This window comes from Lipotes vexillifer, unplaced genomic scaffold (genome assembly GCF_000442215.2).
Source record: "Lipotes vexillifer unplaced genomic scaffold, Lipotes_vexillifer_v1.1 scaffold177, whole genome shotgun sequence".
In the NCBI taxonomy this organism is placed as follows: domain Eukaryota; kingdom Metazoa; phylum Chordata; class Mammalia; order Artiodactyla; family Lipotidae; genus Lipotes; species Lipotes vexillifer.
In genome coordinates this window covers 1089043-1101408 of record NW_006796206.1, presented here as the reverse complement: position 1 = coordinate 1101408, position 12366 = coordinate 1089043, and the positions used below count along the sequence as shown (strand labels likewise).

At 49.0% G+C, this 12366-nt stretch overlaps 1 protein-coding gene across 1 annotated transcript in view; it reads right to left on the bottom strand.

Annotated features, from left to right (window-relative positions):
• Positions 1–2994: 2994 nt before the first annotated feature.
• Positions 2995–12366, bottom strand: part of NPAS2 (neuronal PAS domain protein 2) — a 105355-nt gene continuing 95983 nt past the window's right edge. The window contains exons 17-21 of the mRNA XM_007468334.1: positions 11486–11683; positions 9485–9660; positions 9050–9142; positions 6352–6517; positions 2995–4430 (exon numbers count right to left, since the gene is read on the bottom strand). Coding sequence (XP_007468396.1) covers positions 4263–4430; positions 6352–6517; positions 9050–9142; positions 9485–9660; positions 11486–11683 — 801 coding nt within the window. The 3' untranslated portion in view covers positions 2995–4262. The remainder of the gene's footprint in view (positions 4431–6351; positions 6518–9049; positions 9143–9484; positions 9661–11485; positions 11684–12366) is intronic.

The window sequence follows — 12366 nt, the reverse complement described above, 5'->3', positions numbered from 1 at the left end:
TCACCTTAGAAACGGAGAGTAAAATACTATATACAATCTATTATATTGGAGAAATCAATGTGATTTCATGACCTTAAAGAAATACCTGTTTTTCGCTCTATCACAACAGAATGGCCCAATAATAGCAATAGAAGCAGCACTTTTATCCAACACCTGATGTAAGATACGTACCTTGAGAATGAAAAGGGAGGAAACTGACGCCAGGAAGTCGGGTGTGAGTTGACAGACTACAGAGCCAAGTCCCGCGTCCCCAGGCCAAACCCACGGGTTCACAACTCTGGACCTTCAGTCTGCTGCGTTCTCTTTTGGAGGGGGCGAGGGCGTGATAAGATCCTTAAACCTAGGGAGGTGTAAAAACTTTACTGGGTGAGTTATTGCAACTCTAGAACGGTATGTTAAAACTGGAGCGCTGAGAAGGTATGAGAATGAGCATGGAGTAAAATACAGACACGTTAAATCTGTGATATTCACATTCTGCAACCAGTTTTGATGTAAAGAGTATATATATATATATATATATATATATATATAGTTATATAGTTATATAGTTATATTTTGTGGATCCTTTTAGAACTTTTAAGAAAGCTTCTGTATCAGACTTGAGATTTTAATTCTTACAAGGGTTATTTGTAATCTCTTTTCATAATTGGGGAAATTTGGGGGGTAAATTCCTAAATAGTGACTCGTTTGTTGTTTAAGTAGTATGTGATTAATAAGGGAAATGTTGACTATTTAATGGTTAAAAGAATGCTAATCGATAAATTTATAAGATTAGTCAGTTGGACATTAAATGACTTACAGTTAGTGGTGACTATCTTTCCACGTACAAAATCCCCTCTGGCAGAAAGGAATTTACCAGCATGGAGGATCAAGTTTTTCAGTTTATGTCGATGGGTGGAGTCGTGGCTCCACTGAAAGAGGTGGGGACTTCGGGAGGGGCAGATGGTTTTAAAGGAAGTTGAGTCACATACTGAATTAAATTCAGGACCTTTTAAGTGTGTATAAAGTGGAAACCCAATATTGGAGTATATATTTTAAGGCCTGTATTATTTCAGTGAATGTGCTCACGGGTTATCCTGCTTCTCCCATAACTGGACATTGGCTGGTTAGGGAATAATCCTAAAGGAATTTTTTTTTTTCTTTCTGATGAGCTTTTTTCACCCGGAAAAATAAAGCTCTTCACAGATACCATAAGGCTGTATATTTCAGCTATTTAGTCAACCATGTTATGCATACAGAAGTATGCTATCGTTTGTACTATCGCACATAGGCACTGTATGAAGTTCATACGTCTGTGTCCAAAAAGCCACATATGTCATGTCTCTGGAGGATCCAAATTAGTTATTTGTCTAGGTTATTAAGGGATGACTTTAAAACCATCAGGCTTCACATAAAGTGAAAAGAGAAATGGAAGCAATTTTCTACCCAACACCCACATTTTACCAGATAATTTTGGCAAGAGTCCAACATGTCATGACTTAGAATGATCTCATAGTTGATCAGTTCACCGTGTTGCCTGTATAAACAAAAATTTTAAATTAATTTAATGGACGTTCGTTGCCATTAGAGACAGAAGATACTACATTTTAATTGAGTTAGTTTAAAATATTCTAAAACTTGGTGTATTCCAGAGTTCACATTTCAGTCACTTCTCATGAGCCAAGACTTTATAGTTTTCCAAATAGAAAGGTCATGGCTTTTCTCGAAACAGAACAGGATTGCAAAACAGTCTTTTAATGAGCAAAATTAAATGAATCAAAGGCTAAGGGATTAAACTTCCCCTGATGTTATGTGGGTTTAAAGAAATATTACCCAATAAGAGTTTTCTGAGTTTACCCAGACTCTGAACATGTGTAAGGTTTAAGCAATACTAAATTAAATTAGTAGCGTGACATACTCCACCCTTTTCTAATGGCTTCCAGCTAGAAAATCCTAGGAAAACAAATAGGCCGTTTCCATTTTAAAAAGTTGTTCTACTTAGAAGTGCAGATTCTGACAGCCAATTAAAATACAAATTCTTTTACAGAAAAGTCAGATCTGTAAACCTTTGAATTTACAAAACAGTTAAATTACAAAATAGGTAATCCAGTGTCACACAGACTTTTTGTTTTAAAACGAGGGTTCCTTTAAAGAGTAAATGATCCTAATATATGCAAAACATTTAGACTTACCTGTTTTCAGGAATATTGCAGTTGTGTGAATAATAAAACTCCTTTTGATGTATTTACCTGGCAGCCTCTGATGCCACTGAAAACTGATCCTGGCCAGAGAACGGAGAGGAGTTTCCCCTGCCTTACAGATAGAAGCAGACAGAAGCACAGAACTCCAGTGATGGAGCAAGGAAAGGAACTTAGTTCTCTTGGGCCAATGCCTGTAGAAAGGGCTCTGCTGGGCATGGCCATGTCAGTGATTCTCAATCACGGTGTGCCACGGCACCCTCACTCCAGTGTGCTGAAGCCTCACGGGAAAGGGGGGGATGGTCTGCTATTGCTGTATCTCCCCCGTCCACATGACATGGGCACACATCTCCCACACAGACACACAAACCCTGGGCACGTCACTGATACCTAAGTGCTAGCAGGCAGAGCCCATGCAACTCCAGCCCAGGTGAGTTGAATTAGGGGCTATGCCTGCTTTGGTGGATGACAGCTTGGCCATCTCTGTGGATTACCTGTGTCTCTAAGGTGGAGATGTTTCCAGGAACTTTTTCTGGTCTTGTCACTTTGTTTTGCTGGCATTTCTACAGTGAACTGTTGTTTTCTTCTGGCACAATCTCTCAAATGAAGATCAGGGTCCCGACAGGCTGAAGCCAATGTTGAAGTCAAAAAACCTAAGGTCATCACCCGGCTTGCTTGTTGCTGGCTCCCGCCTTTTCCGTATCTTTGATTATCCTTAAAAACATCTTGAAATTTAAAAAAAAAAAGAAGTTTACTGATGAAAAGATGTATGCATGCATCTAGAACAAGGGACAGAAACTGCCTCCCAAGGAAATCATACAAATTTGTTAGTTTATTACAAAATGTCCACGCACAGAAATACACAAGAAAACTTTTATCCTCTTATATTTGGGAAAGGAACTGGTGTCTCAGATACAAAATAATTTACACATAATCCATACAATTTTATTTTATATAGAAATAGGTCCTTATTACAACAGCTGTACAATTCACTACACTTCATCTTAAAATTACATAAAATCTTTTCTTTAGAAACATCTCAACATAACAAAACATACAAAAAGAGCAAAGTGCATTTTGAAAAGGAAAATCCAATCCTCGGTCTTATCAGGAAAGATATGTAGAAAGATGCAGCATTCTCATTCCAAGGGCCAGCACGTGATGGGGCTTCCTGGGGACCTGCCGCTCCACGGACCCGTCTGGCTGGTAAAACCTTCCCAGTCCTCAAGTCCTCAACGAGAATTCCAGAAGGTCAGCTGCGGGATTGTGCTTTGCTTTGAGTCCGCCTTCGTGGTTGTAATCGCCGAAGTAAACAGGAAACAGTCCAGTGTTATATTCGGGGGCAAAAAAAACACCCAAAACCAAACCAAACCAAACCCCACCGGAACGGTGTGGGGTGAAAAGCCTTATTCCATTAGGGTGAGGCCGGAGGGTGTGGCGCTGCAGCCTGGTGACTGACCACCAGCTTTGCCATCTGATCGGTGGGCTGTTTTTGTTACTGGGGTCTCCAAATGAAGTTATGAGAGGAGACAGTATTTTTAAGAAAGGAAGGTGCCTAAGTTATCTCCTTGTGCAGCTGTGCAAATTAAAACAGAAGCAATCATCTAAAAATAACGAAAAAATCATCTCTTTATTCTCTCCCTTCAACAAATCCCTGACCCGGTGCTTCTCCAACGCAGAGGAAAGAGAGTCAAGAGAGCGCAGGCCAATGAGCACGTGCGCACGGGCGGCAGCGGTGGGCGTGGCCGGCGCGCTCCGGGGGGCGGGGGCAGGATGCAGCGAGACGAGCCGTCCCTAAGGTGAACTAAGTGATGCGCTCCCGTGGGGACCGCGGTCCCTTCCAGGTATGGCTGTAGACTCTGGCCGTAAAGTGCAGGGACAGGGAAACACGGCCAGTGTCCCTGCCCACTTCCACGGGCCGGCCGCTGTGCTCAGACGCTGTCGCCATTCAGGAGCTCTGAAACGGGTGCGGCGCGCACGAAAGCCGGGGCGCCCTTCAAACTCTGCTCCCCAACTCCCTGGCCTCCCCCCCCCTCGACCGTCCATTGGTTAAAGCTGATGTGACCCAACTGAGGCGCCAGGGCACTACCGGGGTGGTTGCTGGAGGCCTGAGGACTCAGGCAGGCTGCTGAGCCTTCGGGGAGGGCGCGAGGGTGCGGGAGGAGGGTAGCCCAGGGTCCCTGGCTGCTGCGAGTAGGTAGAGAGGTGGAGCGGGTCCTGCTGGTCACTGTGCAGAGAGGTTGGTGCCTGCACCTGGAAAGAAAGGAAATGGCTCCAGGGGAGGTTCTGCGCTTCGGGGACCCCTCCCCTGAACGGCTGGGGCGGTGATGTGGTCAGAATAAAGACCCTCCTCCCGGCCGGGGCCTGAGGGAGCGCCAGGCGGGGAGAGAGGAAGCTGAGGCTCTGCCAGAAGGGTGCGAATTCTGAAGCCCAGCTCGCTGCCAGCGCTAGGGGTTCCTCCTGGCCCAGCGGCCGGGCCTAGGCTTCCGGGGAACGGTTTCCTGAGCACGTGCTCCACGTCGCCTGTGGGTTTTGGGATGTTGGAACCTGAGCCCACACACACATAATGGACGGGGCAGCATCCGAGCCCGCGTGCCGTCTGGCTACTTTTCACCGGTGGCCCCTGATTCCAGAACTCCTTCCAAATACTATCACTGGCCGGCATCCACCAGGAAGCATCCTAACTTGCAGCTCAGAACCTTCAACTGGTCAAACGTTAACTCTGGAGCCTTCCAGCTCACGTCCCACGGTCCCCATCCAGGAAGTCCCCTCTGCCAAGCAATCCGGTCTGCCCTGCTTCCCAAGCCGCCCAGGCATGGCTGCTCCCCCACTCTGGCTCAGGCTGCCTCACCTGCTGGAACACTGTCCCCTCCGCCCCCCACTTAGCCGTCCCCCACTTGGAGCATCCCCCCGCCCCCGTCCCTTCTCCACCAGGGCCTCTCCCCGCCCCCCCACTTTTTTTTTGGCCAAGCTGGCAGCATGTCATGCCGGGATCTTAGTTCCCCGAGCAGGGACTGAACCTGTGCCCATGGCAGTGGCAGCGTGGAGCCGTAACCACTGGACCGCCAGGCCACCTAGCCACAGCGCTCCACCCACACAGACCCAGGCCTGGGCGCCCTCTGCGATGTCCCCTGTCCCCCTGTGCTCAAGGCCCCTGAGCGCCCTTTGTACCCTGAGCCCTGCCAACGCGTCTGTCACTCCCGATGAAGGAATATATGGGCGGCCTCTAACTCGCCCCCAGACGCTCCCTGTCTTCTCACAGCCCATCATTTCCCAGCCCAGATCCCTCGGGGGTCCTGCGGGCTGACGGGACAGGCAAAGCTGACGTCCTGAGTTGACTCCCACTAGGCCTGGAGTCAGGGAGAACTGAACGCTATACCATAGTTGAGCAGCTCTGGAATTCAATTACATTCTAGACCTCAAGGAAGACTGCACCGCAGTCACCTTGCTCAGCGCCCCCCTGGCTTTGAAGGCGCCCAAGCCAGGCGAGGGTGGGGTGCGGTTAGGGGCTGGAGGCCGGGGAGGAGGCCCCACATGACAGGGTCGGGCTGGGGCAGGAAGGGGCACCCGGGCAGGTGCGGGAGGGAAGGCCACAGCCCCAGCAGACACGTCTGTCCCATCTGAACCCCCAGCCACTTGCTCTCCCCCTCCTTCCTTCCAGTGTACGTGGCACTTGCTGGAAGTAAGAAGTGACCACAAGGAAACATGCCCCCCATTTTCCTGGACAGCCCCAATTCCATGCAACGTCATCTCATTCACTTAAAGGAAGTTTGATGAATCTTTAAACATGATTTAATTTTATATTTGTATGAGACTCTGCAATATAAACACACTAACAAGTCCAACAAACATAGCAATCAGTGTCTGATTTTTGCTCTAAAAACTCCAGACACCATAATAAAAATTACTTTTAATAAAACGGACCTTTTTAGCACATAACCACGTGAGGCATAAGAGCTGCTTCTAAATTTCTCACACTGTATATACATAGACTTTACCAACTTTGAGCATATTATAAACTTTAGAAACTATGAAGATTCAACTATGAATCTGTCTGGGGCTTATTTTGATACTGAGGACCAGAGCCCTACTGAAAGCCTGGGAGGGAGGGCCTGTCAGGCCTGGGCTGGGGGCTCGGCCCTGTCTCCCCCTCCCAGTTGCAGCCCGGCCCCACCTGCAGGAAGCACGGAGGCTGCTGCTGGGTCTGCGTGGACTTCAGGGGCGACGGCTGGGAGGTGGGGAAGTGGGGGTGAAGCCCCATCAACAGGACAGGGGTCGAGGCGCTGCTGGTGGTGGTGTGCACGTCTGGGTTTGGACACACGGCCTGGCTCTGTGGATACCTGTTTGGTGACACGTAAGAAAGACCTTTAAAAAAAAAAAAGCTATTGACATGACACCAAGAACATGGGCAACAAGAGGAAAAAGAGACAGACTGGACTTCGTCACAGTTAAAGACTTGTGTGCGTCACTCTATCCATGCAGGGAAAAGCTGCTGGAAACTCCTTTGCACATCACATCATCAATAAGAGATTGACATCCAGGCTATAAATACAACTCCTACAACTCAGCCATCACAACAAATGCAAACAACCTGATTAAAAAATGGGCAAAGGGCTTGAACAGACGTCGCTGTAAAGAAAAGCTACAAATGGCCAATAAGCACGTGAAGAGATGTTCGATACCATTCATTAGGGAAATGGAAATCAAAACCACAATGAGACACCACTTCACACCCATTACAATGCTATTGTGAGAAAAACCAGAACATAACAGTGTTGGCAAGGATGTGGAGAAATTGGAACCCTTGTGCACTGTTGGTGGGAGTGTAAAATGGTACAGCTGCTGTGCAAAACAGTACGAAGTTTCCTCAAAAAATTAAACTTAGCATTACCATCTGATCCAGCAATTCCACTTCTGGGTATATGCCCCCAAAAAGTGAAAGTAGGGACTAAAACAGATATTTGTACATCCATGATCACAGCATTTTTTACAATAACCAAAAAGTGGAAGCAACCCAAGTGTCTGTCGATGGATGATGGATAAACAAAACGTGGTCTATACAGACGGTGGACTATTATTCAGCCTTAGAAAGGAAGGAAATTCTGTCACATGCTACGACATGGGTGAGCCTTGAGGACATTATACTGAGTGAAATAAGCCCATCACAAAATACAAATACTGTATGTTTCCACTTAGATGAGGTACCTAGAGGAGACAAATTCAGAGAGACAGAAGGCAGAAGGGCGGATGCCGGGCACTGGGGGAAGAGCGAATAGGGAATTAGGGTTTAATGGGGACAGAGCTTCAGTTTTCTGAGATGATGAAAAAGTTCTAAAGATGCACAGTGGTGATGGTTGCACAACAATGCGCATGTACTTAATGCCACTGAACTGTATGCTCAAAAATAAATAAAATGGTAAATTTCATGTTATGTAGAATATACATTTTTTTTTTTTTTAAAGAAAGAGTAGTTAATGAAAACGGTCCAATAACAAAGCGAAGGGCTGTTTGGGAAAGCTCTGGAGGAGCCCAGACCAGGAACAGATATTTAAAGACACTACAGAGAAGTCCATTTAGCATTATATTTTTAGAAATGTTATATCTCTGTATGGGTCATTTAGTAACAGGCATTGGGGATTCCAAATTTCCCCTGAAGGGGCCTCTGTGTGTGGCAGGCAGACCCTGACCCGCCCTAGAAGATGGAGTGTTAGGTCATGTCTGGAAGAGAAGGTGGGGAAGGTGGGGACGGTATAAATTATTGGGTTGACCGAAAATGGCAGTTTTCCTCTAGAGTTCCCAGAGGAAAGAATTTCCAGTCTTGCCTAGTTCACTGCATTTTAAGCATCTCTGGACAGCGACGTTTTTGTTTCTACTTATTTGGATCACTTGGAAAGAACAGTCAGAAACCAAAACCAACATTCCCTGCACCCCCTGCCTGATCGAGAGCATCATCAGAGAATCTGAAGGTGGTTTCCCCGCAGTGCCCAGCCCCTGCCCGCCTCTACCATCATAGGGTTTTCACGGATGTAGGTACAGGCCCCAACCCTCAGAAGACGCAGTAACCATCCGATGTTACTATTACTACTGGCTGAAGGAGGACACAGGAGGAAGTGGAGGGGACGGCCCCAGGGGATGGCTGTAAGGCCCCCGCACGGGGGCGCGGCAGGCCTCATCAGCTAGCACTGTCCCCGTGGACTTCTGACACAAATGAAACCAGTGTTTATACGACAGTGGTGTCTGCTTCATCTCAAAGGGCTAGAAACTGCCTTCCAGTAGCTTTTCAAGTATTCCCTCTGTCTGCAGTAACCTCTGTCCCTAATAATTCAATGGCCAAGCAAAGCGGCTTCTTCCGGTCCCGAGGGTTGCAAGCAAAGAGCCCCGGGGGAGAAGAGAGAGAGAGAAGCGAGTGTCTGGGAGGGCAGGAGAGTCCCACATCTGCAGGGGGTTCCAGTCCCTGGCATGGCAGCGGAACCACACAGCAGGCGAGCTGGGTGTGCCCGTGGAATTTGCCAGCACCTGCCAGTCAGCTGGGGCTGCGGGAGTGCCCTCGGGAAGGCGGGGAAGGCTCCATTTACCTGGGATGTTACCACTTAGACCTGCAAAGATCGGAAGGTGGTGACAAACTTGACGTATAACTAATAGTTTCCTTTGGGTCCTGTTCTTGACATGGGATGCCGACACAGTTTTCTCTCCCGCCATGGGGAATGGAGAAAGAATAGCTGAGAGGAGTCCTTTCGAAGGGTGTTGGCACACCTGGACCCTGCCTGTAGTGCCAGACTCACAAGGGGTGCAGCTGGTCCAGGCAGGTGAAACCCTGGCAGCCTGAGACTGCTCCGTGCGGCTCTTCCTCCCCCCGCCCCCGGGCCACCTACCTGACTTGCCGTCCAGGCCTGCCGACCTCTGAGGGCCGCCTCGCGTCGCAGGGCCCGGGCATCATGGGCTGGATGGGCTGACTCAGCAGCAGCCTTCGAGCAGAGGAAGAGATAAACGGGCAGCTTCGATCAGTGCCCACGCTGTAGGCCCACCGGCTGACCCAGCGCCTGCCCAGCCTGCCTGCGCCCTTTCTGGCTGACCCGGATCCCCACTGGGCCTGCTCCGTCCTCGGAGGATCCTTGAGGCAGCAGGTCACTTCCTCTGGCCATCAAGACCCTAGCCCTGTCCTGCCGCTTCCTGAGCTGAGATCAGCTGCAGAGGCTTTAGAGGCCAATGGTCTGAACTTTGCCTCCGTCTCCGGCAGAAAGAAGACCAGAAACGAATGGTATAAAACTACGTCTCAGTTATCTTTCCAACAAGGACAGTGTCCGCACCTGAGCTGCCGATCGTGGCTGAAGTCCGGGCTGGGCTGGCCCTGGCTGGCCTCCTGGGAGGCGGAAGCAGGCGTGGTCAGGCTCAGAGCCGGCGGGAGCACAGCAGAGGTGCTGCTGAACTGGGGCGTCAGGCTGTTCCCCTGCATCATCTGCGGGCTTCTCAATGGCTTTGGACCCTGGAGCAGCCGTTGCAGTGAGAAAGGTAGACCTTCAAGTCAACTCAGGTATCACCTCCCCAGAACCTGTCTTTTACCCACTTTGGCCTTTGCACTCACTTAGGACCCAATGACTACTGACTGAGTTGTTGTGAACTTGTCCTTCCCGTTGGATTGTAAGCATCTCAAGGATTCTTTAAATCCTTTGGGGCAAGGACAGTGCCGGGCTTGCGGCAGGCAAGCAACCAACTTGCATTGAACGGAACTAGGAATTACTTTCTGCTTCATAGGTTCCACTCCCGACTCGTGGATCTCCTTGCTGACTCTCTAAATCACCAGGCCCACCCCCTGCCCCAGGGCCTTTGCACTTTCTCTACGTGGAATGCTCTTCTCCTTGGTACCAGTAAGCCTCCTTCTCTCACAGGCTCAGTTCTTTGCTCGCATATTACCTTCTCAGTGAACCTCCAGCCCCTCGCCCACCTTCCCCAGCCGTCTCACATCACCAACTGTCACACTGTTAATTGTCACTTGTTTGTTTCTCTCTCTCCCCACTTGGATGAGAGATTTTTTTTTCCTTTTCTCTTTTGTTCACTGCCGCCCCTCGGTGCTCAGGACTTAGTGCCTGGCACGCATCTGTTGAGTGAAATTGTAAATGAATGAGGGAATGAGCTTGCACGTGCTTTTGCTTTTTGGGTTTTCCACTCTGTTACACTGACACCATTAATATGATGGTACCGCCGCATTCTCGGAGGTTTTACAAAATCTTTGAATGTGGTGTAAATCCTACCTCAGGTTTTTCCTTCTCCAGAATGTTCTTGGCTAGTCTCATCCATTAATTTTCCTGTCAACCTTTAGAACCAAAAGGCTGCATTTTAAAGTAAAACCCTTAAATCTGGGTGAAGATGGAGACACTCTCTTATTCATAGACTTCTCCATGTTTTATTGTACATCAATGTTTATGTCCCAGAACTACTGCTAGACTAGAAACTCCTTGGGGTCAAGGACAGCTCTCATTTATCTTTGTTCCCCTGGGAGCCCAGCAGATGTCACTGAATCCATGTGAATATAAGAGGCCTCAGGAGAGGCTGTATCCTGCCTTCCAAGCTGTGATCATCTGGAAACGAGGGCTCAGAACTTCTCGATTCCATTGGATTCAGTGCCATTGACTGATGGGTGACCCTGTCAGACTGCAAGGTCACTGGTGGCTTGTAGTAAGTGGTAATGGCTGTGAGGATGGGGCTTAACAGGGAATCTGGGGGACCGGGAGAAGCTTGGTGGCCCTGGGGAAAGGGATGATGAACAGAAGTGGATAACTGTGCTTTCACACTGGTAAGGGCTAAAACCAGCAGTCGGTGATGGACACCAAGGACATGCATGTGGGGACGTGTGGCTTTCAGTGTGCGTGTCTGGGATGGCCATATCCACCTCCAGCCCAGCTCAGGATCAGAGCTGGAAGTTTCAGCTGCATGATACCTCTTTTTTTTTTTTTTCTCTAATAAAGTTGTTCCTTTTATTTATTTATTTATTCCCCCTGCACCGCACGGCTTGCGGGATCTTAGTTCCCCGAGCAGGGATCGAACCTGCACCCTCGGCAGTGAAAGCACAAAAGCGTGGAGTACTAACCATTGGAATGCCAGGGAATTCCCTGCATGATACCTTTAAGGTATTTTAATATACTGATAAAACAGAGAAGGAAACCAATGGAACTTGGGGCTTCAAAGTGACAAAACAAAGAAAAGAAAAACCCCACCATCATCATACAGCTCCGGTCACAGGGGAAGGTTTCTGGTTCACGAAGACTGGTTTGCTGGTGGCAAGGACTGAGTCTGGAGACGAGCATGTTTACCTGGGTTGATATCACACTCGAGTCTCTGAGCAGGTGCTGGCTTGTGACCTGGGCAGAGGCCACCTGCCCCAGAAGCTGAGGGCTGGCCACGAGCTGGGGCTGGGGGCCTGGGCCCGACCTCTGCTGGAGTTGCTGCTGAGCCCCGGGCCGCTGGGCACTGCTGAAGCTCAGGGATACATCTGGCTGCTGCAGAAACATCTGGAAGCAGAAGCAAAACGCTTTTTAGGTTGGGATCACAGTGCCTTCACAGGCCTGCACCTTCTTTGTATGGCTTATCCCTGGCAAGGTGGCAGCTTTCTCGCTCTCTCTGACCTGCCTGGGGAGGTTCACCCACTGGACTGAGTGCCTGGGATGCCACCAGAAGAGTGCGCGGCCCGGAGAGGGGAAGTGGGTCAGACGGATGCTGACCCTGCCTTCAAGAAGGTTCCGGTTGAGCGACTGGGGTTCTAACAGTGTGAAAGATGCTGAGACCCAGATGTGTCACTTGATATGCTTGTTTAGTTTGGGTTGGCTTATCCATTTCTTATTAGAAGGAAAAACATCTTGTGAATGGAGGCAATGATGCAATCACAGTGGCAGAGGGTTGGCTGACCAGTGGTGTGGGGCACATCGTCCTGGCAGTAGGACCTGTGCCTGGTCTTGAACCTCTGACCGTGACCATGGTCTGTACCCATCCTACGATTAGCATCTTCCACCCCAGCTTCCAGCTGAGAGGGCAGATCTGCTCTGGTTAATTAGGTGCCTCTGCATTCCCAGGAAAGCAAATAAATCCAAAGGGTGACATAACATCAAGTCCATGTACTTTAGAATGATGTTTAAGAATACGTTTTGGGGCTTCCCTGGTGGTGCAGTGGTTGAGAGTCCGCCTGCCGATGCAGGGG